The 27,936-nt window shown below is 37.6% G+C and overlaps 1 protein-coding gene across 6 annotated transcripts; it reads left to right on the top strand.

Annotated features, from left to right (window-relative positions):
* Positions 1 to 292: 292 nt before the first annotated feature.
* Positions 293 to 27,936, top strand: KIF27 (kinesin family member 27). 6 transcript variants are annotated; one of them, XM_083883328.1, is made up of 18 exons: positions 293 to 320; positions 1,794 to 2,188; positions 4,192 to 4,392; positions 5,737 to 6,674; positions 12,235 to 12,378; positions 15,371 to 15,577; positions 16,107 to 16,279; positions 16,647 to 16,780; positions 17,317 to 17,472; positions 18,485 to 18,690; positions 19,584 to 19,781; positions 20,129 to 20,242; positions 21,266 to 21,442; positions 22,060 to 22,275; positions 23,289 to 23,495; positions 25,302 to 25,500; positions 25,952 to 26,119; positions 26,684 to 27,936. In XM_083883328.1, exons 2-17 carry the CDS (start codon positions 1,891 to 1,893, stop codon positions 26,098 to 26,100), a joined length of 3,717 nt encoding a protein of 1,238 aa, XP_083739454.1. In that variant the 5' UTR covers positions 293 to 320; positions 1,794 to 1,890; the 3' UTR covers positions 26,101 to 26,119; positions 26,684 to 27,936. The 6 variants fall into 6 exon arrangements, with proteins under 6 accessions (XP_083739454.1, XP_083739455.1, XP_083739456.1 ...); XM_083883329.1 differs by lacking the exons at positions 293 to 320; positions 15,371 to 15,577 and having other exon boundaries at positions 1,161 to 2,188; XM_083883330.1 differs by lacking the exons at positions 293 to 320; positions 23,289 to 23,495 and having other exon boundaries at positions 1,161 to 2,188.

Raw genomic sequence — 27,936 nt, 5'->3', positions numbered from 1 at the left:
TGGGCCCGCGGGCCCGGCCCGGCCCGCCGCTGGGGGCGCTGTGGGGCGGCCATGGCGGCCGTTGCCAGGCGCGGGGCCGCAAACACCGCCCGCCGCTGCCCCCGCTCCAAGCCGGGCCCGCGGCACAGGGCGGCTCCGGGACCGGGCCCGCGGCACAGGGCGGCTCGGGGACCGGGCCCGCGGCACAGGGCGGCTCCGGGACCGGGCCCGCGGCACAGGGCGGCTCGGGGACCGGGCCCGCGGCACAGGGCAGGCGGCTCCGGGGCACGGCACACGGCGGCTCCCGACACTCGCGTGGTGCCATCCCGGCTACTCTTCAGGTTTGGAGACGTTGCAAACACGGAAAGTCTGGTGGGCCGCCCTCGCAACATCCCTGCGAGCGAAAAGGTTTCCAGTATGTTGGCCCCGCCGTTATGGCAGCCGCGGGCGTCGGCACACAAGTATCTCTAGCCTTGGCGTTTTGGGAATATCCCATATTCCCACATTCTTTTACAAAATAGATTCTTAGGAAACAGGGCTTCCCTCCCATACCTGGGACATGATTTGTTAATTTGTTTGTTTGTGTAGTCTATAACTTTTAAAAAGAGAGTAGGAAATGTTGGCACTTAGGAGTGCCACAGCTGGGGGGTAAAATAACAATGTAACCAGGTAACTACACTCAGTTACCAATCAAAATGTGTTTTTAATCGCAATGTGTTTTTATTAGTATGTTTATGCCTCTCTTTCTGATTGCCGTGTCCCTGGTGATGCAAGTTTTAGATCATTCTCATGCTTTGCTTACTTATGATCAGTCAATAAAATGGAGCTTTTCTGTTTTCAAACTTCAGCTGTGGATAGCCAAGTCCTCAAACTAGAAGGAATAAAATGAAATGCAAAAGCTCTTCTCTCTGCAGCTGTGAGACAACACTGTTTAAAGCTATTAGTTTTCAACAATCTTGAATTTTGGGGGCTTAGCTGATTTCTGCAAGTTCAGTAATACAGCTTTCTTGAAGACACTGTGTGTGAGAGCAGGAAGTTCAGCAAACTTTACCTTGCATGACAAAGTTTCTCAGAATTAGCCACAACAACAACAGAAAAGATGTGTGTGGAATCCCATGCAGATTTTTTTTTAATTCTAGTGAAAAATAGCCTTAAAGAAAGGCAATTCCTTAATATTTACAAGTGTGCTACTGTGCAATGCTTATGCTGTAAGAATGGGTATTCACCAGGCAGTATAAGGAGCCGTGCATGCTAAAAATTGTAATTACTGAAAAATAATTACATATGTGGTTAAAGTTTCAAAATCAAAATCAGAGGACTGCTTTACATGTAGTAAATAGATACATTTAAAAGCATACTTCTTTGTGCTCATTGAGTTAGAAGTGTTTGGTGCTTGATAAGGGGAAGAGGGTATTGAAACTTCTGCAACTTTTGGAGAAAAAGGTTTTGTGTGACCGATTTGTGTTGCCTATGCAATATCAATGCAGGAAGAGGAAAATGAGAAGATCCATTGTAAGCCTTTGGTTTATCAACAGTGTTTATTAAGAAGTTCTTACATTATTGTTGCTTTGTATGACTGTGTTATATTCAAATAGGAAATCAGGCAACTTTCAGACTTAAGTCTGCTAGCTTGGAAATTAATAGATGCAAAATTAACTTATTAATTGATTATATAGTTATTAATAGAGCTGCATTTATATCAGGTGCTTTTCAAGGTTGTAACGGTACTTATATGTTCCTTAGGAAATCTCAACTTTCCACTTCAGGACATTAATTCTTTTGTATTATATAACATGGAAAACTTTTTTTCTTAGTTGCAGACAACATTGAATGAGGTGAACAGAGCAGTGGTAACAGATTTCTTCTTGACTATATTAGTACTGAGTGGGAAGCACAAGGGTGGAGTCTGGCATGGAGGAGATCCCAGTTAAAGTTGCAGTCCGAGTCAGACCTCTGCTTTCCAAAGAAATACTTCATAACCACCAAGCGTGTGTCAGATTAGTTCCAAATGCTAAACAAGTTATCATCGGAAAGGACCATGTCTTCACTTTTGATTTTGTATTTGGCAAAAACTCAACCCAAGAAGAAGTTTATGCTGTTTGCATTAAGCCTCTCCTCGTGTCTCTGACTGAAGGATACAATGCTACGGTGTTTGCGTATGGACAGACTGGTTCTGGGAAGACTTACACCATCGGTGGTGACCATATTGGTAGGTTATAGAAAGGCTTTTGGGGTTTTTTTAATTGATAAAGGGTACATTTGTGCAAGTTAGATATTTGTTACATAGTAGATGATGCTGCAGAATTTTAAGGACTAAGGAAAAAACCTGTAGTAAAAAACCCCCAAACTTCCAAAATTTATGTGACAATTAAAGTTCTAAAAACTTCTCCATAAATTATACCAAAAATATCAAAGAAAAATACAATTTGTTAAGTGTTCTTTCACATTCCACATTTTAATATGCAACTTATGTTAGAACTTTTCTGAAATGCAGTGGTTTTGAAAATTTTTTCAAGATGTTTATCTTGTCTTGAAAATTAGGTACTTAATTGTATGCTTGCGTATTCTGTGTTGGATTTGTTTGCTTTTTGGGGGCTTTTGAGAGAAATTTCTGTGACATCAAAGAAATTCATGATTTAATTCTTCCAATGGATATAGATAGTGGACTTGGTAGTCTTACTTTTATTTAGAATCATAGGACCAGAGAATTGTTTAGGTTGGAGAAGACCCCTAAGATCATATAGTCCAACCGTTAACCCTGCATTTCCAGGTCCGCAGCTAAGCCCATTCCATTGGTTGACCACTAGTGAAGAAATTTTTCCTGATATCCAATCTAAACCTCCCAGATATAACCTCAGGTCATTTCTTCTTGTCCTGTCACTTTTTACTGGGGTGAGGGAACTGACCCCTCCTGGTTACACCCTCCTGTCAGGTGGTAATAGAGAGCAATATGGTCTGTCCTGAGTCTGCTTTTCTCCAGCTTAAACAGCCCCAGCTCCCTCAGCTGCTCCTCACAGGACCTGTGCTTCAGATCCTTCACCAGCTCTGTTGCCCTTTTCTGGACACACTCCTGCTCCTCCTTGTCCTTCTTACAGTGATGGGTGCAGAATTGAACACAGCACTTGAAGTGAGGCCTCACCAGTGCCCAGCACAGAGGACAGTCACTGCCCTGGTCCTGCTGCCCACGCTGTGGCTTTTACAGGATGGATTTACAGGCTTTTACAAGGATTGGCCTTGGCCACCTGGGCACAGCCAGCTCGTGTTCAGCCACTGTCAGCCAGCAACCCCAGGTCCTTTCTAGCTGAGCATCTTTCCAGCCACTCTGCCCCCAGCCAACCTGTAGTGCTTAATGGGACTATGGTGACTCAAGGGCAGGGCCACACACTTAGCTTTGTTGAACCTCATGCCATTGGCCTCTTCTGCCTATTGTTGTAGTTTCACTTCTGTTCCCTTCATTAATGTTACTTAATGTTCCTGTAAGTACCATTGCTAGCTAAATTGTTTTGGTAGTGGATGTAGCAATCTGAGGCTGGTCATAGTTCTGCAACTGTAATTGTAAAACTTTTTAGTTTAATGGATATATTTACTAAATTAATTGTTAGATGTGAGCAACCCATTAGTTAAAAAAGGTTCTTGGTATTGTCTCATAGGCAAACAGCTTCCATATTCTTGGATAAAGAACACAGATTATTAATGGAAGCATTGTCCTATGCTGAATATTAAAAAAAAAAAAAAAAAAAAAAAAGGTAGAGTTTGGCACCAGTGTTCTATGTCTATGAAAAAATAGGAAATTACTGTTAATGTTGATCATAAATCTTGTCTCTCTAACTTACTGATGATTTTGCTTTATATAATTAGAATTTATAGTTTCTCAGACCCTTGAGATATCATTGCTAACCATATTGAGTAGGAATAAAGAAGAAATCTGTACTCTGAGGAGTATAGTTTTAAAGCAGAATCCATATTTTTCATAACTTTCATGATGATAAAATTATGTAATTTAGAACTTAAATTTGAATCCTAGTATTGGATGCAAATATTTCTGACACACACACGCAAAAAAATTTACAAAAATCCTTGTGAACAATGAGCTCTTCAGATTCCTTAATGTGTTGCATACCAAGTATCACAAGCTTCTCTCAAATTTCAGTCTTTGTAATTTATGTGACAGAATGACTGCAAGTCTGTGTGGCATTTGTGCTTGTATTTTAGCATCAGTTGCAGTGGATGAAAGGGGCATAATCCCACGGGCTATTCAGGAATTATTTCATCATATTTCTGAACATCGTAATATTAACTTCTGTGTGAAGGTATCTTATATAGAGGTTTACAAGGAAGAACTTCGAGATTTGTTGGATTTGGAGACCTCTGTAAAAGAACTACATATCCGAGAAGATGAGAAGGGAAATACTGGTAGGATTCCAGCTCTCTTGGTGTTTTGGGTTTCATTTTGTGTCCAAATTATTCTTGCCTTCTCTTGAAAGTGCTTATTCACTACTAATGAATAAAAGGGGAGAAAAAGTTAGTTTCAGAATACAAACTAGTTTTGGCTGTTTGGAAACAGTTTGGGTTTTAGATGGCTGTGAGCAATATAGATGTTCAACTATATGGATGGAAATGGCAACAAACGGTAAATACACAGTTATTGTTTTTGCAAATTCTGTGTAGAAACAAAATAGTATGTGATTCTTCACTTGAATAAATATTTTAAGATTAAACCATTGCTTTTTCCTTCAAAATGGTAATTGTTAAGTCAATTATATGGTAAATACCTGCTCCCCTTTTACAATGAAATGAGTGGAAGGGACCACTTCATTCAGAGGAGGGAGAGTAGATATTTTAGAGGCTTCAAGATTAACACTTGCCCTATAGATATCCTGTTCACCTTATGAAAACACTAGAAGAATCTGCATTGGAGGTATTTTATTCTGGAAGTATCTAATTTGTCTTAGGTTTGGCTTTTTTTTTTTCTTTATATTCTAATAGTTGTGTTTATTCTAGTATTATTATACTGTTATATTAAGCTATCATGGGTTTTTTGGCTGTAGCTGGGAGAAAGCACTAGTATAGCACAAATATCACAGACAATATAGTTGCTTTAAAAGGAAACCACAATATATTTTAAATTATTTATTTTCTTCAGTACAGTTAGAGTCAGCTTCAGTAAATTGTGCTAGGATATTTTCCATCTCTCATTGAAAGAAAAATATGATAAGCAATATGATTAGTAAGACCACTTGTAGAAGTACACTTACACTTTAGTAGATTACTAACAGGTACTTGTCTCAAAGCCTAACTAGCTGCACTATTCAAAATAGAAATTATTTTCTTAGTACAGGCTGGGAATAATTTTTACAAAAAACTTTATAGTTTTAATATTTTTTTCTTAACTGGCAAAATATCCTTTGAGCTGACTTTGCTGATACTTTTTCTAGCTAGCACTACACTGTACATTGTAAAGGTAATGTGCAGTGTGTAATGTGTAAATGAGTCATGTCTTGTGTCTGAGATATTGTTTCAAATGTTATGGCACAATACACCCACACATTAAATATCTGCAGGTTTCAGATGTGTTATACCTCATGCTTTTCACATATTGTGTCTTCTGTTTCTATAGCTATATGGTATGACCTCATAATAACACAGGCTTGTATGTTTCTCTAATACAGTATGTTTATAGTTATTGCTGTAAACTTTTGCTGAAGAGTTTAGAATTAATTAAATTATTCTTACTTTCACCTGGTTTGGTGTTTGAAGTGATTGTCGGTGCTAAGGAATTCCAGGTAGAATGTGCAGATGAAGTGATAAGCCTGCTGGAAAGTGGCAATGCAGCTCGTCACACAGGCACAACACAGAAGAATGAGCACTCTAGTCGATCTCATGCCATTTTTACCATCAGTATTTGTCAGAAGCAGTCTGCAAAGTACCAGAAAAATACTGATGTGGAGCAGGATTGGATCTCTTCAAAGTTTCATTTTGTGGATTTGGCAGGATCAGAGAGGGTAGCGAAGACTGGAAATACTGGTGAACGTTTCAAAGAATCAGTTCAGATCAATAGTGGTCTCTTGGCCTTGGGAAATGTCATCAGTGCCCTTGGAGACCCGAAAAGGAAAAGTGTACATATCCCGTACAGGGATGCTAAAATCACTCGTATTCTGAAAGACTCCCTTGGAGGAAATGCCAAGACTGTTATGATAACATGTATAAGTCCATCCTCACTGGACTTCGATGAATCTTTAAATTCCCTCAAATATGCCAACAGAGCCAAAAACATTAGAAATAAACCAGTAGTAAATTACAACCCAGAAAAAGACCGAATTGATGAAATGGAACTTGAAATCAGATTGCTTCGGGAAGCTTTGCAGAGCCAGCAAGTCAGTAATCAGCATTTACATGACTTAAATGAAGAAAAAGCCCGTATCAGTTCACTTGAGGAGCAGCTCACTCGCCTTCAGGTTCAATATTTCAGTTACAGAAATTGTGTAGATGAAGCCTTCCCCTTTCTGGTTGATTTGAATGATGATGTCAGCTTAAGAAGAAGTCAGAGAGACAGGTTGCAGAGCTGGATCACTATGGTACAGAAAGTAAGGAGGGAAGCTCTCACCATCCAGGAAACTGACACAGGGACTGAGGCCAGCCCAGTACCCCATCACATCACAATTCTTCAGCTGAAGAGGGAACTAAAGAAATGCCAGGTATTTAATTATAAGCTGTTTATTTAAATGACAAAGTGGAAAAGCAACCTGCCAAAATTTAAACTCAGTTTTGAAAGATGGGTAAAATTGTCACCTGTACCTTGAGAATTAAATTCAATTTACAATTTTGTACAATATAATTTGGCTAATCCCTGGGACATAAGTTTATTTTAATGGGTATTTGAATATATAATCACTGACAACAGAGATAAGTGATGTAATGTTATATTTTCTCAGTTACAAGATGACTTTTGAGGCTGAGCTGTTTTGTCTGTTAGATTTTTGGTTTTAGCTATGCTAGTATGCTAGATCTGGCTGGGAGGGAGTTAGTTTTCTGTATAGCATCTCTGAGGGTGCTGTGTTTTAGATTTATGACCATATCACAGTAATGTTTTTGCTCTTGCTGAACAGTGTTTTATACAGCGACAGGCCTTCTGTTGTTCTGCCTGTGCCCCCCAGTAAATAGATTGGAAGGTGAATGAATAGTTAGAGACACAAACATGCAACAAAGCAGAGGACCTGAACTAATCAAAGAGAGATTTTGTACTACATAATGTGATGCTCAGGAATAAAAAGGAAAAGGAGGAAGTTTAGGGAGATTAGCTGTATTTTGCCCAGAACTGAGCAAACTGAGCATTAGTCAGCCTTGGAAGGTGGTGAGCCATAGCTTTTGCATCATCTGTTTTGTTTTGTTTTCTTTCTGTCTTCCACTTCATCGTCACTTACTGATCATCTATCTTGACCCGCAAATTTTCTCGCTTTCACTTTCCCTTTGCTCTTCCTCTGTCTTCCTAGGAGATGGGGGTGGGGGGAAGTGAATCAATAGCTCTGTGTGAATTCATAGCTCCATCGCTACCTACTGGGGTAACCCACAACAGTCTCTTTTGGAACTCAGCCTGTGGCTCAAGGCTGTCAAGATAATACCAGATTTGATTATAATGTACAAGATTAAATTTATAGCTATTAATACTGTTTAGTTAAGATGTTAATTTGATTATAATGTACAAGATTAAATTTATAGCTATTAATACTGTTTAGTTAAGATGTTGAATAACTGTTGCAGGTCATGAAGCTGCATATTTGCTTTGGGTGCCGATTTGTATGTGTCCTTGAATATTTAGATGCTCGATTCCTTTCTAGCTGTACGGCAGCCTCTAAGAGTCATGAATTACTATTTTCATATTTTGCTGTTTTGTTTGCTTTTTATCACTTTGTTTTCCTTTGCTTGGGAGAGCTATGTCAAAACCACTGGCTGTCAGCCTAATCTGGTGCTAATCAGACTGTTCATACTGATGTGTTGTGATTCCAGCTTTGATTATTGTTCATAAGGTTAAACAGCTGTTTGGAGTTGCCACACAGGAACATGCTCTAAGGTGATTGATCACTGGGATGTCAGTATGTATGGGAGGAGCTGGGCAGGAGCACAGGGGTTATGACAACTTGTGATTTCATGTCTGAACAGGCTTGTTAACCCAAAAAAACTAATATGTCATTTGAAGGAGCAAAGGTGAAACACAGTGACTTCTGTAGCTGTGTTGGATCTGCCCCATGCCTATAAAGTCAGTATCCAGTGCCCTTAGAAATGCAAGACCTTCTAGTGTAAAAGCCCACAAACAGGATTGTGGTGGTCTGAGACTGAGAAGGTCTCTTGGTCTGAGGCCAAAGATACGCTAAACCAGAGACTGAACTCTCAACTGTAATAGCTGATCTTGTAGTAAAGAAGAAACAATTGAAGCAGAGATCAAGTTAATAAGAGAAGTAGCTCCTGCTCAGAGGAGATGAGAGGAAGAATCAGAAAAGGCAGCCTGTTCCACAGAAGGATAGGAAAGGAAAGAGACAGAAATTTTATGAGGCGGAAGCTACCTGGTCCCTATCCAGACCTAGTTGCAAGATAATGTGTAAAGGTTTTGCCTGACAAAATGAGCTAATTGCTACCTGGTTGCTCCAGACATGGAATAATGGGCTAAGAGGAAGGGGAACATATCGGGTGGGATTCTTTGTTAGGGACTGTGGGATTGACAGAGGGATTGGAAGAGGGTCAGTAACCTCCAGGTTCCAGAGATGACTCCTATTGAGCATGAATACAAAGTACTCTCTTAAGGAAGATATTGTCATCCAGTGAGGCATGTGGACTGCCACAGAGAAATATATTTAATGTTTGAGGTGGTGGAGATGGTCTTCAGTGACATGGACAATAATCAGGCCTCAAAAGACCCAGACAATATACAGTGCACATGATCTGAATGGCAGAAGTCTGTATGGAACTCACAGACATCATACGACAGCAACCTAGTAAGGCTGAATTAGGCTGACTGTGGCACCAGCTTTGTACAGAACAGTTTGCCAGCCCTACTGATTTACTCAAAAGCTCTATTCCCTCTCCTTGCTATGGGCCTGCATCTCAGCTGTGGAAAGACTGTTACACAAACAACTCAAAAGATAATGTGGATAATCTCTTTAGCTCTTTGCTTGGGCAGGCCAGCATATTGGCTACCATGAGCAGGAATTCCTCTGCTTAAGGGAAAGGGAACCATGGGCCAGTGACAAATCTCACTCTACAGTTTTATCTGCATGACTGTGAAAAAGATATGAGAAGTGGGGCAGTGCACCTATTTGGTCCTGGAAGTTTACACATAAGGCATTCTGTACGTAAAGGGGGAAGAGGCAGTGGTTAAAAAGGGTCTTCCAGAAAGATTACTGTTCCAGTTGCTGCCAACCAATTCCTGAGATGCAGCTGACCTCTTTCTGATACTGATTCAGTGGACTTACAGCCCTCTGGGTTTGAACCCCATGCTTCTACCATGTGTTACAATCTGCTCTAACTATAAAGGAGCAAAGAAAACACTCTCTGAGTAAAATGAAAAGAACTCTGAGGTTTGATTATTCCCTGAAATGAGATTAAAACCAAATAAGGTTATATGTTGATACCAAAAAATTGATATATTTTATTTAACAGTAAAAGAGGCAAAGAGAAAGAAAGGGGAGGGAAGGGGGAGGAAGGGAAGGGAAGAAAAGGAAAAGGAAAAGGAAAAGGAAAAGGAAAAGGAAAAGGAAAAGGAAAAGGAAAAGGAAAAGGAAAAGTCACAGAGACAGATTAAGTAGAAACATACCACCCCTCCATGGATCTTAATGATGTCTCATTGATCCTCTCTCTCTGGTCTTCTTGGTGGTGAGGGTTCCCTGCCAAAAGCATAGTATCCAATGGATATCACGTGCACCCAAAACCCTCCTCCCTTACCCTTTGGTTTAGGGGGAGTTTGTGCAAGCCTGGCAACAGATAAGCCTGGGGCTGTGGCCTCCACCTTGAACCTGCTGGGCTTAGCTCTTCTGTGAATGCTGTCCCAGTGTTATCCATTACTACCTAGGCCTAAGATGCTTTGACCTTCACCTTCACTTCACCTTCACTTACTGAACAATTTCTGTCTTGACTGACAAGTTTTCTTTCTTTTACTCTTCCTTGGGACTGGGGGCTTAGAAGTGAGGGAATATACTTAGTTGAGGGAAAAAGAAGAGAAAGAGGAAAAGAGAGAAAGAGAATTTCCTCTTCTCTTGGAAGTGTGTATTTAGTTGCATACCCTCAGCAGTTGTCCTGTGAATCCAGAAATTATTTTGAATCCTGCAAATATATATGTCAGAAGCATAACAGATATAATTACAATACAGATATTTTCAAAGATACAGATGACAGATATTTACAGATAACCCAGGGACTAAGTTTTGCAACTTTTGTCTAATATTATCTAATACGATCTATGTAATATGTCTAATATTACAAAGTTACAGTCTTGTCTCTTATCTCTTAGCAATTTCATAAACTGTATTTCTTCAGATATGGTCTCACAAAACCTCCTGTATTTCCTTTTCCATTGCCATGCCTTCATGTGACTGAGTTTCTAAACTATTTGCAGATTTCTTTGTCTAACCACTTTTTAACATTTGCTTTTATGTTAAACATCAACATTTGCTTTTTGGTGACATCATACTTCTTTGTGGTTTTCCAAATGTGGTGAAAATTTCAAAACAATCTGGGAGTCTTAGCATGCAGATGTCCCATGAGGATCCTGTCGTATTGGTAGTGCTGATTAGCTGTTTCTCTCACAGCAGATAATAGTCCTAGAGATGATCTATGGGGAGAAAAGTGCTCAGCCTTCTGAGAGCATGTGTCCTAACAGAAATGACATATGATCAAATAAATAATTCTTTTTGGAAACATCCCCATATAAATTTAGGAAGTACATATATTGGATGTCCTGAGTTAAAATATTGATTGTGAACATCAAAAGAAAAGAAATGCAGATTATTGTACAGTGAAAATATTGTACAGTGAAAAACTCAAATCAAAATTAATTTTATGACTTAAAACAATTGTACACTAATTGGAAACTGAGTGAAGTTCTGATGCCAGATGAACACCTCAGAGAAACTAATTTGAGTTTGTTGTGTGTGGAAGGAAGCAGTGTTCCAATAAGTTAAAATTTGTAACATCAACCCATTTTTAGTTTGCAACCAAACTGATAAACTTATAGATTGTGATCAGGCAATTGCATAAAGGAATTTTGTCTTTTCTTTGTTCTCAAACAATCAGCTTCTTTTCTTCCTTCTTGATTTTCTTCTGTGGCTTGTTTCAAACCTCTGTTTCACAGATTCTAAACAGTGTAAAAGCTGAGCTTAAACTTAACTTAGCTTAAACTTGCTTCCCCAGGTGAGTATGCCATCTACAGCCAGGAAGAGATGGTTAGAGAAAGGCTAAGATAAATGAGACGCTACAGACTCTAGAACAGGGTTTGCATATGGACAGATTTAATAACTAGTAGTGGACCTATTCTTGTCTGTAGATACACATTTCTTCACTAGCAGCTGTTATTGCCTGAATAATGCTGTCTTACATGATATTAAAATATTGGCATAGTGGATTGGCTGTAGCTAACCCCCAAAGTCATTCATATGTCCACCACCAGGACTGTTGGAGAGAAAAAAAAAAAAAAAAAAAAAAAGGAAGAGCAGGAATGAGAAGGTTTGTGGGTTGATGTCATGTTTCAATACTTTGTATTTGGCTTCTTCAGGCTTTCTGGAAGAGTAACAACATTTGGAAGTCTCCATCAATAAGTATCAGTTCATTCACAAGAACATATGAAGAAGCATTCTTATGGCTTCTTTAATCTTTAAACTGTTATCCAAGTTGCAGATTGAGGACAACTGTTCATATTGTTTTCATTTGAGAAGTGCATTAATCATAAGATGCTGTGATCTTGTTGCTACATGTAACAGCATACCTAAATGAATAATTGAATTTAATATATACTTCAATAAATTAGGTTTGGTTGTGAGTACATTATCTCCTTTGGAAGAATGAAACTTGTCAGAACAAAATCAATAGATGAAACAGAAGTGAAGAAATAGCTGCTAGAAGCTGCTTATAACTACTTAGATAATTTGCTATACATACCTCAAGACTTTGCAGGTATGGTCATGTCTTTTAACAACAAATGAGGTTTGATTTTCTAGTTGCAGGAATAATAATGTCCCTTTTGCCCAGCTGAGCTTTTCTTTTATTATCTAGCAAGTACTAGTTATGGATGAAGAACTATTTAGCCAGAAGAATCATGAAGTGCAGATACTGCAGAATCAGATAAAGACATTACTGCGGGAAAAGGAAGAACAACAGAAATTTTTAAAGGAGGCTCAAGAAACACAAAGATTACAGGTATTTTTCCACTGGTACACGTTTATCTGTATTGAACCATCCTTCTACCATGTGAATGCATTCACATGTCCCTCAGAATTATTTTTTTTACATAATTACTGGTGAATATTAGGGACATTTTGTTTTAATTAGAGCTGTTTCACTGAGAGAGTTGGGTTCATCTAGTGGATGTACCACAGTAATGTGATTCCTTGGAGACTGCATGAGCCGAGCTCTGCCAGAAGCCTCCTGCATAATTTGAAGTGAACTATTCATGCTCTCCATGCTTCCTGAAGCATAACACATAGCACTCTTTTCAGATTTGTATCATTGTTAAGGAGTTTCAGGGCAATTAATAGCTTAGGATTTGAAAGCCTTTGAAAGATTCTTTAGAATCTTTCAATCTTTCTTTACCAATCCTATGGAATACTTTCATTGAAAAGTTGTATAGAAACTTATTTTGTTATAGCTTTATTAAGCATTATAGTATTGTCCCCTTTTGACTTTATATGAGAGAATTCCATCCTAACTTTCTGATCATTAGCCATTAGAGGAAACTGAGTGACACAATGGAAAGTGAGGTAGTGACAAAGAGGCTGCTTGCCTCTTTTCTTCTGTAGATCTTGAGATTGCTAGTGAAATTATGGTTGCTAGTATGTGCATAACATTTCACAGTTGAGAAGACTGCAAATAAAATAGTTAATATTCTGCTGGTGTTGCCTGGTACGTGGATGACAGATAAGTTAGTATATGGATTTTGAAAAAAGAAAAGAAAAGCATAAACATGGATAGCTAGTGCTCTTCTCCTTATTACACTTTTTCTCATTTTTCCTTTTCTTTGTCAATGGCTTGGGGAGAGTCAGTACATGAAAGGTAAGTAAACTAGTCATGATCTTTTTTCTGTCACTTTCTTTCTTTTATGTCATTTCTGTCTAGATGTTTTTTTAGCCTGCACACCATAGCGTCAACTTACACTGTGATAATGCTTATATAAATTTTGGAGGATACAAGGTAGCTGTCACAGTGTAGATAGAAGGTTATTTCAGTATCAGAGACAGAAAGGAAGCTTGAGAGCTTTCAGGCACCATTTTGGCATTTAGTTCACTAAACTGCCGCTTCTATTAAAAAACATACAATGTAGGTAGGATAATGAAAAGCAGGTGCTTCTGTCACACATTTTACATGATATTCACAGGAATATATAATTTAATGATACATTATAGAATAAGGACTTTTAGAATAGCAGGTATGAGGTAGGAGGTAGTAAAAGTTTATACACATGTATATATAAAAGTTTATACCACATGCAATGGGTGTTACACTGTGGAGTTGTATGTGCAATTGTATCAGGGACAAATAGCTTCAAAGTGGCTGTTGCTTCTTCCAAAAAGATAACAAATATGATATTCATACATATATTCTCTTTTCTGTGACACACGAATAATATATATTGTATTCCAACACAATGTCAATGTACATTACAATGACTTGTAAGGCATTGTATATTTTTGTTTGGAAGGAACTTGCAATCTAAGACAACAACACAAAGAGTGAATAAAAGCATGCATTTGAAATAGAAGAATGCAGAATGTATCATTTTTCAACAGCTATTTTTCAACTTCCTTGTTGTTGCTAGGCCAGTTTTTAACCATACTTCTAAATGAATCAAAAACAATAGAGTGAGCTGAAAATGGATATAATCTTGGCTTTATGGATGAATCAGTTTAGATAACATAAATATTTTGAACAATGTATGGAGAATGCTGTAGTAGAAACAGATAAGGTTTCCAAACTAGCATTATCAATAAACCTGAGGCTGCATGGAAGAAAAAGCAGCAAGTGATCCTGAGATCACGTATATGTTTAGTTCATTAATACAAGTAATCTTTAAAGTAGAACTGTTCAAAGTGGAAGAGGAAGTCCATATGCATTTTTAATTAATAAGATTCAGACCATAAGTTTTATTTGAAAATATTTGTTTAATTCTCATTTTATTTTTCCATAAACACACATATAAAGCAAGCATGAGCTCCTAATTATGTCATCCACTTCTCACTAGATGCCTAGATAGGCTAATGTAACTAAACTGGGTGTGCTGGTTTGAAAGCAAACCAATGGGAAAAATGAAACCCACACAATTACTTTGAGAGAGATTTCAGGTCAGAGTTACGATTTAATAGAAAGGTTAAAATAAATCTAATGATACATGTTAAAACTGGCTTAGACCTACAAACCTGTAGGTCTTATCAAGTGGTTACTGCAGTCCTGTTGAAGTGATGGTTGCAGTGAAGAGTGGTGGTCCTCCTCTGGATCCACCCAGGGGTGGTGGGGGTCCCAAGTCCCCAGTTATACATGCTGAGGTTCAGGAGAGAGTATTCAGCACCTCCCCCAGGGCACACAGTTGCACGGTGGGAATGATGTAATCCTGTAAGTAATGTGATATTTTTTGGAATCTTTGATGGTCTAAGTTGTTACAGCTGCCCATTATAGTGGTGCTGTTGAGCAATTATGGTCCCATTGGCAGAAATTACCCCCTCAGGATCAGTGGGACTGTGCTGGTGCTTCTCCATGAGGAGTTAGCACTGCAGAGTCATTCATGAAGAAAAAGAAACACTCCCCTCCTCACACGGTTTGGTTCTTCTCCTTTATCTCATCTGAGCTTGTAGCCTGAGGTGCCAGGTGTTCTCTGGGCATCTACTGCAAATGACAAATCATTAACAGTTGTCAGAAATGGCCTAAAATACTAAGTTTGGTTACACCCCACATTGGTACTCTTTCTGTAACTTAGGACACTGGGGTAGGTCTTTCCGAAAAGAAGTGTGTCTAAACTTTACTGGACTGGGGGGTGGTGTGCTGAGACTGACTATATGTCATAGAATTCTCAGTTTGCTGCCTTGCAAAATAAATTAGGGTCAGTGGGTGATTTACAAGATTCATGACCTTTGTGAGGAATTGGAAGTGAATATGATGTAGAGTTCAGTTTTGCTTTTGCTTTTTTTTTTTTCCCCATGAGACTGAGAAAATGGTGGAACAGCAAATGCTCATTGATCAGTTAAAACTGAAATTAGAGAAATTTAAGGATGTGAAAGCTTTAGATTTCCCAAATGCTTATGAAGATGGGCCAGCTGTCATGGCATTTTCTAGGAGGCCCTACAGTGTCCCAGTCACAAAAAACCTGCTACGCCCCCTTCACCTGCCTTCAGGGACAGAGATCCAAAAGGTAAGGTCTACCCAAATTTTCCCCCTTCTACTTTGTAATGATTACAGGCCAATGATTAGACATAACATGACAACATAGGTTGGCTTCCTCAGATACTGCTGCTTAGCTTCCCACTGAAGACTCTGAAAAATTAGTTTTGTAACATTTGTTTATGCCACAATTATCCAAAATATTTAGGCTTAAAATTCCCACTTACAAATGCTGTGGCTCTCATGTTTTCACCCCCCCAGCTGGTTTTCTGGAGGTTTCTTCAAGTATGAAGCATTATAAAAATGAATTATTATTCTTACCAATATGTTGAGTACAAGGGATAATGAATTGCTAACAGTGCCCTCTTTCATATATGGAACAACTCCTCTGGGCTCTTGCAAAACCTTTTGTTACAAAGGTATTCAGAGTTATTACAGCAAACCTATGTAATTTTGCTTACAAGCTCAGGTGGTGAAATATTTTTTAAAATACGAGTAACGAATTGCTAAATTGTTGCAAGTATTTTTACCCATCACTATTTTCATGTGCTTTTTGACAGGGGTATACCAGCCCCCCTGTCTCATCCCTGGCCCAGATAATGGCAGAATTCCATGCTCGCAGACAGATTATACTGAGCAAATTAGAAGATCAAGATAAAGTCCTTCACCACCACCTCCTTGATCAGAGTGAAGAGGAAGACAATACAGGCAGTGAAGAGAAAACCTCATATAAGTAATTTTTTGTTCTTTGACTTTTGTTGCAGAAAAATGTATAGCAAAGGTAATATTACTGCCAAATCCTTCGATGATATGAGACCATCTGTAATGATACTTACAGTAAACCTGTGGGACCAACTGGGCATACTGCAAAATAAATTTAATATATGTAGGTTTAGCAAAGATTGCATAATCCTTGCTTGGGGGTCAGAATCTACCTTGAAGATTGGGGCATTGGGTGATGATGTGTGTGGAAGTGGTGTGGATGAGAAAGAAGGTAGTTTGAGATTCTTCTCTGTTAAGATCATCTATTTTGCATGCTTAAATACAAAATAAAAATCCCTATGTATTTGCAGAGTAGCATGTTTATCATTCTTCCATAGGCATTCCATAAACCAAACATGGACAACAAATCACACTTCTCTGTGCTTCCTTCCTGATGTAAGTGACATGAAATGTCAAGTAGACAAGTCTGGTTTGTCCAATAAATCTGCGCTACAAACTGACACAACCACAGGTATAATGGAAGTCATTAGAGCAAATCTTACTACAGTGTCAGAATATGCAGTAATGTCTTTAGCACACATAATTAGTTTTCCCAGAAAAATATGTGTATTTGTTGCAAATATTTTTTGGCTATAATTCAATGTAGGTTTTCCAGTTCCTGTTTTTCTTTCCCATTCTGAAACTGATGTTAGTAACCTCTAAGTAATACCTACTAGCCAGAAAGCAGTTCACTCATCAAAAAGCTAGTTAGATATAAATCTTTAGTACTGCTTCAATGAAAGAAAATGGATGCTATTGTCTCACCAGAAATACTGAAGTGGTTTCTGGAATATTTTTCAGACTTAGGGTCTTGAAGTACAAGTGCATACTATCCTTTTTTTCCTGTTTAGACACATGGCAGGGAAAAATACCCTGCTCTCTTCTCTCCTTTTGATTCTTGTACTTCATATAAAAGAAGTGCAGACAGTTAGTGTCGCAGAGCACTACCTTTTGAATACAGGATCTATTCCAGATTTTATAACTCTATTTTGCTTTGTTTTTTTTAAGGTGAAGAGATTGACAGCCTACGGAAAATCCATGTTTTTAACATGCAGAAGTTAAAGAATTCAGAGTTGAGACTTGCTGAGGCTGAGCAAAAAATAAGAGAACTTGCACTTAATATCAAAAAGAAAGAGGAACTTATTAAGGAATTAGTAAGAACAGGTAACTGGCTGCTGTAGGGATATGGGATACTGTAGGGAATGAAGATGTTCAGAAAGAAAAGAAAAGGCACAGAAAACCTGAAGTCCTGTATGTCTTAGTTTTTACATAACTGTCTTAGACAAGAATATTTTTAACAACCTAAAAATCCATAAATTTTGCTAATTACTTGCTATGATTGCACTGACAATTTTGATTACAGCCTACTCTACTATGATAGGACAATTAATTGTTAAATATTTTTTGTACTTTGTTGGTTATTGCTTTTATCCAACAATAGTGTAATTTCTAATGTATGGTCCATGCTACTGATCTCTTTGTAGACATGTATTTGTGACATAGTGTCTGGGATAGGAGAAAAGATCACTGTATCTTCTATATTCTATAACAGTAGAGAAATAGGAGTCAGAAGTAGATGAAGGAAAAGATCAAGTGTCTCTGGTAGCCCACATCCCTTACACATCTGTACTGATACAGAAACTAGCCTTGTGATGACAGGAAGGATCTCTTTCCTCAGCCCCTTCAATCACTGTCTTCTCCTTTTTGTTTACCCTCTCTTGAGGTGGTCTGAGATTCTGTGCCATACCAGATTGACCAAACAGGACAAGTCACAGAATAGAAACACAATCCAAGATCATTTAATAATTATTAAGCTGAAAGTTGAGTAATAAATAAATGGCATATTCTTCTGAGAAAACCAAACAAACAAAATTATTAAATACAGGATACCCATTTTGCCAAAATCTACAGTAGGCAGAAGAATTTAACTCTGGCATTCAGATGGCACTTTATTTTGTGGCATAAGGTGACTCCTGAAATGTTCAGATTTAGGACTCTCTTTATCTCCATTTCAGAGTTAGAAGGGAACTGCAGGGTCCTTTAGTGTTGGAAAACGTATCAGAAATTACTGACTTAGTCAGAACAAAGTAAGTAATGTTTCAACTCCAAAAATGAGTATTATATTTCAACTGATTATCATGTTGGTTTTAAACTATTTATGTATGCTGTCTTTAAGGTAAGGATGCTCAGTCTGTAAGCAGGCAGTATTCTCTGAAGATAAGTAAACTTGAGCAAGAAATTGAGCAGGCCAAAAGAGAACTGGCTGAAACACAAAAGCAGCTTCAGGAGCTGGACAGTAAAGAGCTGAGAGACATTTCTGAGAAAGTCATGTTACAGAAAGAGTGCCAGAAGAAGATAGAGGCAGCTAAGCTGAAAGTGCAGGTATTTCTGATCTGATTATTAAGATTTGCAAATCTCTGTCTCACTGTCTGAACTTTAACACTCTGCTTGTAAAATTTTTACCTGTTTTACACACTGGAAGCTGGTTGGATTGAAGTAGCTAGTGAGAAACTTAATACTATTATACTTAAAGCACTGGATAATATCTACTTTAGATACAGAAAATAGATTCTTGGTATGTAAGAAGCTAAAAAATTATTAGGAAATATGAGCTGTCACTGTATATAGTCCAATAGACTATATACATCATTGTATATAGTCCAATAGATGAACTTATCCAAGAGAGGGCATTACAAATTTATTACCTGCTGGAAATAAAATTCATGTTTCATGAAAATACTATATAAATTCTAGCTCTAAGCAAATCCCTGTGATGCTTTCCAAGATGAGGCCCAACACAGGTTTATTTGTTTGACACTGACCTTCTAAGTTCTGCTACATCTAAGTTAGTATTCTGTATAGGGCCAGCTTGGGTGCTCTGTGCCTCTCAGTCCTAGAATGGCAGGTCAGAGAAGTTCCATACAGAAAGAGGTAGTTTGCTTACTGACTTGAGCTCAGAACCAGCATTCTGGCACCGGCATTCTGACATTGTGTCTCTACAAATTTTCCAGAACTGGAGTTTTTGCTAGGTTTTAGTACTTTCAGGGTATTGCAAAACATGAACCATACCTTTTCATGTTTAATTCTGCCTATGCCAACTTTACCAGATAGCTCAGAAATTACAGCAATAGCAAGTGATTTTTTGGGCAGAAGTTAGTAAATCTTGCTGACCCTAAGAATTCTGTGAAATAAAGAATGAAGCTAAGTCATAGAGTTACAAGTCATTAGTTACAAGCTTTCCTGCTCTTAAACTGAAATTCGACATGAACATTCAGACCTTACAGAAGAAGCAGCAAGACACCAAGAATTTGGCTTCATTATCTAACCAAAGTGAGAGAGAAGCAAGAGAACTTGAGCAGAAAGTGGCTCAGATGAAACATCAGCAATCCCAGATACAGAAGAGACTGTGTGAGGAGAGTGAAAAGAAGAAGCAACTAGAAGCAGAGCTTCAGCAGGACCAGCAACAAATTAAAGTAGGATTTTTCCTTTTTCCCTATGACAAAGATTAGGATGAATAATTTTTGCCCCTGCTCCCCAGTAAACTACACCACCAGGCTTTCCCTAATTTTCAATAATGACTTAATGAATTTCTTGATAACTGCACCAAAGAAATTGTCTATAAACATTTTGCATTAATCTTCATTTTACCTTTCAGCTTTTTTTTTTCCTTTTCATTTTATTACCTGATGTCTAGTTCTGAATTGCAGTTTTATAAATAAATTAAGGGTCAGTATTTCAGATTATAGCTTGTGGGGCCTCTCACATGAAATGTATTTGACTAACTGATGTAGGAAGAATGGTGCTTTTTGTTTGTTCACAGGAACTTCAACTTAAGATGGAGCAACAACAGAAGATCCTTAAACTTAAGGATAAAGAAATTGCTGCTTTTAAAAAGAAGAAAAATAACTCAGTGGGAACGCCACAGAAACTACAGGTAGTTAATCTGTTCCAAATATGTATGACCTCTGAAATAAAAAAAAAAAATCTTTCTTCATCCCTAGTCATCTATTTTTGTAAACTGTTTGGAAAAGAAAATTCCATCATAGGTTTTTTTTTTGGGGGGGGGGTTTGGTTGGTTGGTTGATTTTTTTTTTTTTTTTTTTTTTTTTTTTCCTATAATTTATCAAAAATACTGATTCAGAAGTCTGTGATTTCAGCAAGTTTGGTTGTCTGGTAGGTTTGAGGGTGACCTTGATGTGCTGTGTTTTAAGTGTTCCATGGGTTGTTCAGGCATTTTAATTTTGTTTTGGTTTATACTCTGCCATAAATTACAGCAGTTTCTGGTTTTGGTTGTTGATAAGAGTTAGAAAAGTATGTATCCTGTGTAGCAGTACCAACTACATTATTTCAGATGTAGACACTGGAATATGAATTAGCCTAAGTCTTCAAAGGTGAAAAGAAATTTTAAAAGTTAAATAAAAATTTTAGTCTTAACAGGAATATATCCACTGATAAACTGGCTTCAGAATTAATTTATAATGGACCATGCTTGCAGGATCAGAGCTGTCTTTGGTGTCTTTTATTCTTTCAACAACATCATTATTTCTTGCCACTTAGTGTTTTTGCACAAAGAGCTGTTTTTTGGCAACTAAAACGCAATGAGGACAGGCTAGCTGAATTCTCCTGGTTCTAAACCTATCTAAACTTAGTTGCTGTGCTTGGGTAGATACTACTTATATAGCTAGTTTTAAAAAAGATATTCTTTAGAAAAGATATTACATCTGACACAAGTTTGTTTATATGAGATGTAGCACTGTAACATTGCTAAGGCCCCTTTTAAGTCCAGTTTCTGTCTTATTCTGAGTAAGGATTCTGTTGCAGCATTAATACTGATATTAGAAAAGTTAATGTCTTCTACAGTTTTATCAGTAATTCCGAAGAAAGGTAAAACATAATCATAACATTCTGATTCAAAATGTTCTGGTTAATGCTCTCTGGGTCTCTCTGGAAACTTCAGAAATTAGAAGAGCAGAAGAAGTGGCTGGATGAAGAAATGGAAAGAATTCTTCAACAGCACAAACAGTTAGCAGAACTAGAAGAAGATTTAAAGAAAAGAGAAGCCATTGTAGCAAAAAAAGAAGCGTTATTGCAAGAGAAAAGCTACCTGGAAATCAAGAAACTGAGGTCCAGCCAGGTGATTCAAAAACACCCATAAAACTCACCACAGTCAAAAGGCTACCTGAAAGACTGGTGGTGGGGGAGGGCAGATAAGATAGCAGAGGGGGCTCAAGGGACCTCCTCTGCCTATACCACTGTGATGTAGATATTATATAGCTTGACCAATTGACATTTAAAATGTAATTAACACAATAATTTTTATTCACTTTGTCTCCCCAAAATTGCAACAACAAAACAATTCTGAACTGTGGAATTCTGTTATTGCAGAGCACTGAATGATATTATATCTATGATACATTATTTATGAATATGACTAAGTCCTTCTGCAATATAGAGAACACAGCAGGGAAATATCTTGAAATATTTACTTTTCAGTAGAAAGAGTGAGAACAAAGTATCATTGTTACGTATAATGACTAGCGCCTTTAATTTTTATTATGTAGAAAACTGCACATTGAGAATTTTTGGTTTGCTTTTTTTTAATGGTATCTGTCCACTCAAAGTAAATGAGGTCTCATTGCAAGAAACAAGCAATTTTTTCACTTCAGAATGTGACAGTGTGACCTACTTTTCTCTTACTGGAAAGGAATATCTCATTTTTATATCTGTGGTTGCTGTGGTGGTTTTTTTTAGGCTTTAAGCAAAGATAGTATGAAATTGTCTACCCGCTTAAGTATGCTGGATCAGGAGCTGTGTGATAAAAGTATGCAGCTCCAGAGCAGCACCACTGAAGACAAGTCAGACATTTTGGAAAAAATTCAGGCACTCCAAATGGAAAGGGATCAACTGCTCAGAAGGAGAAATAGTATGGATGAGAAACTGAAAGATGGTAACGTGTTGTCAGCTGAAGTAAGTAAGAACCTCTGAGATAAATACAGGTTTTAGGTATTGTTTAATAATAAAGAATTCCAGTCAGGACCTAAAATATCTCCAAATATCAGATAAGCTAGAAATAAAGAGAAGTTGGATACTTTTATAAATAGCAATTTTAGAATACTGCTATGGTAGCATCAATTATGTACTGGTGAATGAAGTTTAAGATCAGAAGAACGTAAGTCAGATAGTGCCTTGCCAAACTGTTGGTCTAAGAGTCATATAATGAGAAGTAAGGGAACTAGAAATTTATCAGTTTATCACAAGCAGGTATTTTAATGTCAGTATACAGAACAAGCAATGTATTCACATTGTGATGCCCCTTGATTTTTTTGTAGAATCTTGTGAAAAAGCAAATTTTACCTGAAAGACTAGATATTTTTACAGTGAAAATAAGTCATATTACATGGATGGCACATTACTTGGAGTTGATCAGTATCATTATATTGAAGATAAATGCACATAAAATGCACAGATTACTTTCAGGTCTTGAGAAGCCACATGACACTATGGCTGAGGTGATAATGTTCCAGAAAGATCCCCCCTTGCCTCAGTCATCAAAATCTGCAGTGCTTCAGGCCAGGCATTTCTGCCACTTCCCTACACAAGTCATGGTCACCAAACTCCTTATTTACTGATTAGTTTATTAATCCAACAGAAAACTAATACATTGAAAAAGAAAAAAAATAATAATAAGAGAAGTCAAACTGTGGTGAGGATGAGGGAAGGATAAAAAGAGAAACATGACTTCTAGTTTTGTGATGAGCCACTTGATCAACTTCTGTATTGTGGTAAGAGTGCTATAGCAGGAAAAGACAAATGTTCTAGATTTGCACTCTACCTCTTATTTTCTCCACTCCACTCTCAGTGGTACAACTAGTTCATGTTACCATTAAGTTTAGGTTTGTTCTTGAGAATAATGTTAAAGACGTCTTGAAAGATTAATTCAGAGGATTTTTTTTTAAGATCTCACTCGTGTTTCTCTGTAGGAAGAACATATTCTTTTCCAGCTAGAAGAAGGAATCGAAGCCCTTGTAGCTGCAATTGATTACAAGAATGAAAGTATTCATAATCGCCAGCACTTACTTAGGTCATCTTCTCAGAGTCTTTCACAGAGCAAGCATAATGTAATAGGGAAACTAGTTTCCCTGTCTGCTGCTGAGCTCAGAGCTATCATCATCAGTTATTTCAACAAGGTTTGTTTTGGCTAATCAATAATATTTTATTCCATTTGCTATTGCTATTCTAGATACTGAGATAGCGACACGAAATAAAAATAAATTTAAGAAGCTTTTGGTAAATATATCTTCAGGTTACATAGCTGTTATTAAATTATTTTTATGTTAACTTGAATAGGACACTTGCAGGTTAACTTTGTATATTTTGTTTTGCTGTCATTAGCTAGAAGGGTGCTGCAAATCTGAAAATTTGCCCCTTTCCAGTGCTCTGTGTTGCTAATTTTTGGAGAAACAACATGTTTAAATAGTGGTGTTGTGTTCAAATTCTTCCTAATTGCAGCCTTTCAAAAAGCTTCATAAATCTCAGGCTGCTATTCCTATTGCCTTTTGCCTAAATCTGGTTGTGTTGGTTTGACACAACCCAGCTTCTAGTGGGGGAGGAGGAAGGAATAGAGGAAGGAGGAGGAGGAAGCCACCGAAGTGGATTCTGAGAGACAGCTGCTCGAAGTTTCTACTATATACAGCAGAGCCAATCTCTGAAGGCTCTGACGATGGACATGTTGCTGGCCCAATTAGAGAAGTTTGTAATGCCTTTGTGATGATGACATATTTAAGAAGGAAAAAAAATCGTGTGCCGTTCTTTTCCGAGGACTGGGGAGGGCGCTGTGGCAGCCACATGGCTGCCGTGGCAGAGATCCACACATCCACTCACAGGCCATGAGAAAAGTGTCCATGCTCATGCTGGAGTGAGTGGATGCTGAAAAGCTGTAATTTAGTGGGAAACTCGAACAGAGAGAGAAGATGGAGAGCCCTTGCTTCGAAACTAGAACAGCTTATCCTTAAAAGACTACACCCCATGAACCGAATGACCCACACTATGCAGTTTTGGGAAGACTGCGTTGTCCGTGGGAGGGACTCACGTTACAGTAGGTCAGGTGGGACTGCTACTTGTCAAAATTAGAACCATGCTAGAAAAGTTCAGCGAGAACTGTCTCCCGTGGGAAGAACTCCACCATATAGCAAAAGAAAATCTTCTCTCAAAGTGAACTGAAGAAAGATTTCAAGTGAAAAAACTGAGCAAAGCTCTCACACCCTGCCTCCCTGCACTGTCTGTGGGAAGGAAGGAGGGGCTGGGGGCAGGGAAAGAGGGTGTGCTGAAGGTTTTGTTTTAGTTCTCATTATCCTCTTTTAATTATGTTAATATTTTTTTCATCATACCATTTAAATTTGAGCCTGTTTTGCCCTTAGAGTATTTCCCTCCAGGCCCTTATCTCAACTCATGAGCCCTTTAGTTTTTCTTTCCCCCTCTTCTGCTAAACTACAGTAGGGGAAAATGAGTGAATTGTTCTTCATGAGTGCCTGACTTTTAGCCAGTGTCAAACCACAACACCAGTATAAACAGATTTTGCATACACTCTCTGCATGTGTGCAGCTACATGTTTAGGAATCATACTGACATCTGGAAACATAAATATTAAATACATTATGGCATGGTGTCCGTCACCTTTGGTAAACCTTTGGTAATTTTGTAAAAAAAGTTGTCTGTGGGATGCAAGTTGGAAGTTTTTCAGAATCCAGAAAGCAATGTTCTTTCAGTTTAAACTTCGCACAATGTATTAAAAAAATCCACTAGTCCATGTGATCAAAATGTATGCAGTCCAGTTCTGAAGTGCCAGCTTGTGGTAGTGGCAAGTCTATTTCCAGGATAAGCTTACTTACTTGTAGACATCCAGTGGTTTTGTATGTTTTAATCCATTAGGCTGAAGGGTAAAATATTTTCTTAAAATGGTTTGATAAATCAAAATAAGTGTGTTTCTTTTTAAGATTGTTTGCCTACGTGAGTCTGAACGAAAACTACAAGTGCAGATTGAAGAACACGAAATGAAGTCCATACACCAGAAAAACATGATGCGTGAATTAGAATCTGCACTTGAACACATCAAATTGCAGTGTGACAGACAGCTGACTCACCAGCGCCAAGAACATGAGAAAAAAATACAGTTTATATTGAATCATTTCAAAGGTATTTTCATCTTGGGCAGGGATTATACACCAAGTATTTTCTTTGGTTATTAACAGAGGAATACTGTATTCCATCTGAAAAAAAAGAATAAGGTTCAGAGATATATTTTGGCTATCACTAATTCTATCGCTATGTAAGATGTCTAGGAATAGACACATGGTGCCTGTATGAATGTAAAATGAAATATTTTTTTAAAGCATTATCAGAATTGTTGTATTTTCATATTGAATTTACTGATATTGAAAAGTCATAAGATGCTGGTTCTGTTGACTTTGATCTTCTAAATACTATTACAACTAAAAGGTGGGATTGGCACAGCCTTTTTGATCTTATTTCATGTTAGTTAAAACAAGCACATTGCAAGCAAAATGCCATCAAGATACTCGGTATAGTTCGCCCCTTGATTTTTGACACAGATATTTAGTTCTTAAACTAGTTTTATTTCTCCTAGAACAAAACAGTAGTGAAGATATTACAGAAACCCTGAAAGGGTATGAAATAAAAATCCAGCAACTGGAAAAAGATTTATTTTTCTATAAGAAAACGAGCAGAGAGCTGAAGAAGAAACTGAAGGGCCTTCTTGGAGAGTCATCTGAGTAATTACTGTCATTCACTAAATGTAAGCATATTATCTTGTATCGCTTATGCAATTGTAAGTAGACCATTTGAAGAGTGGTGACTACACAGACCTATTCCAATAGCTGTAAAACATCATCATTTTATTGCATTAACTGTTCTTCAGGAATATATTCTACCTCTACCCCCATTTCAAATGAGAGACATTTGTTTATAGCTGTAGCAGTGGCGTGCCAGCACTTTAAATTCTTGTTCTGTTTTCTTTGTATTGTAACATAATTTCAGCATCTACAACCTCAAACTGTTATAGTTAAGACAAAGGAATTTTGCTGTCTGAAAACATCTGAATGGTCTTGTAACAAACAGCTTTGTTATATGCCATGCATTTGATTTAAAAGTTTCGGGGAGATTGTCAATGAAAATGCCACACTTTCAGTTACTTACTTTAGGAAAGCTGAAAGAGAGCATTTACACACTTGAAGGGGAAAAAGAAGTGGTCTCTATTGCCATGTTGTGCTTTTACTTAAAAAACCTCCAACCAACTGAACAAATAAAAACCAACAACTCTTAGTAGAAGTTTTTAATGGTTCCATGTCCTTCTTGCCAGAATCCAGATGTACAACAGAACTATTCACGTGGAGGAGAAGAGAAGATTCAGTTTCATCACTGCTTCTGTTGTTTCATACCTCTCAATGCCACCACAATACCTCACATGCACAATACAGCCTTCTTGGCCTGTTGTTTCTTTTTAAGGGTCAGCAAGACTGGCTCTTCCTCTGAACAGATGCTTCTATTTCTTTCTGCTCAGTGTCATGCCTTCCTACAGAGAGATGCTGATACCTCTACTCCCAGAGTGAATTAGGGCTCAGCCCTTTCCCTGATAGGGAAAGATAATGAGCCTACACGTTTGTGTAGGCAAGATAACGAGCCTACACATTTGTTACTATAAAATACACTATCAAACTGTGAACATGAATATTCTAGAGACTGGATTATAAATGAGTGTTGGAAAGATTATTCTGTGTCTAATATATGAAGCGTGCAGTTTAGGATATGTATCTATATCGGGAAACCCTATCCCTGGCAAATTGTAGCAGTGGGAGGAAGAGAGAAGACTCCTCTGAATTTCCAACTTTTTCCAATGCATATATTTGTAAGTTTTAAAATAAATACTCTGCATTTGGTTATTTTTCTTTTTAGCACATTCTGAAATGTGTTGCTATACAATGCAATAAAAACATAATTTGTTACTGAGCTTTAGAAATAATAAAATCCCTGTTTGCAGTTAAATTTGTAGAATGTCTGTTGTGTGTTGTACTAGTATAGTTGCTGACTGTTTTTCAATATGTGAGTGATTTCATTTTTGTCATGATTCAGTTGTTTTTAGACTGCTTACTAGGATACATGACCAGTTAGAACGGTGAGCCTTGTATTAACAGCACCTGCTCAGATGAGAGTAAAGCAAGTAGCTCTGATGTTTCTGTAGATGGTGAACTTTTTGAATGGAAAGGGCAAAATGTGAGGTGCTGATAACTTTTTACCATGTTCATGCTGCAAGCTGCTGATGCTGTAAAACCATGTTGCTTATGTATGTCAGGTACTCAGAAAAGTTGTAACTTTTAGCTATTTATCTGCTGATAAATTTCATTTTAGTTAACAGTGTTGGTGTTGTTATCTCGTCAAGAGGAAGCAGAACTTGCTTCTGAAGAATTCAAGTGAAAACAGCTGTTAACAAAGTTCATGTCTTTACTAATTACAAGTAAAAGTACTTTTTGAAGTATCAGAGAACTCCCAATCTGTCAGTCTCCTCAGTGTACTTTAAGAAGTGAATAAAAATAGTAATAAAATAATTTTAAATAA

This window comes from Zosterops lateralis, assembly GCF_965231275.1.
Source record: "Zosterops lateralis genome assembly, chromosome: Z".
Taxonomy (NCBI): Eukaryota; Metazoa; Chordata; class Aves; order Passeriformes; family Zosteropidae; genus Zosterops; species Zosterops lateralis.
The sequence above is the reverse complement of the archived record's forward strand: the minus strand, read 5'-3'. Positions and strand labels throughout refer to the sequence as shown.

Excerpts from the sequence above, each read along its gene's own strand:
- KIF27 (XM_083883328.1), top strand. The coding sequence starts at position 1,891 with ATGGAGGAGATCCCAGTTAAAGTTGCAGTCCGAGTCAGACCTCTGCTT. Across the intron at positions 4,393-5,736 it reads AGATGAGAAGGGAAATACTG|TGATTGTCGGTGCTAAGGAA; the intron begins GTAGGATTCCAG and ends TGGTGTTTGAAG. Across the intron at positions 22,276-23,288 it reads GTAACGTGTTGTCAGCTGAA|GAAGAACATATTCTTTTCCA; the intron begins GTAAGTAAGAAC and ends GTTTCTCTGTAG.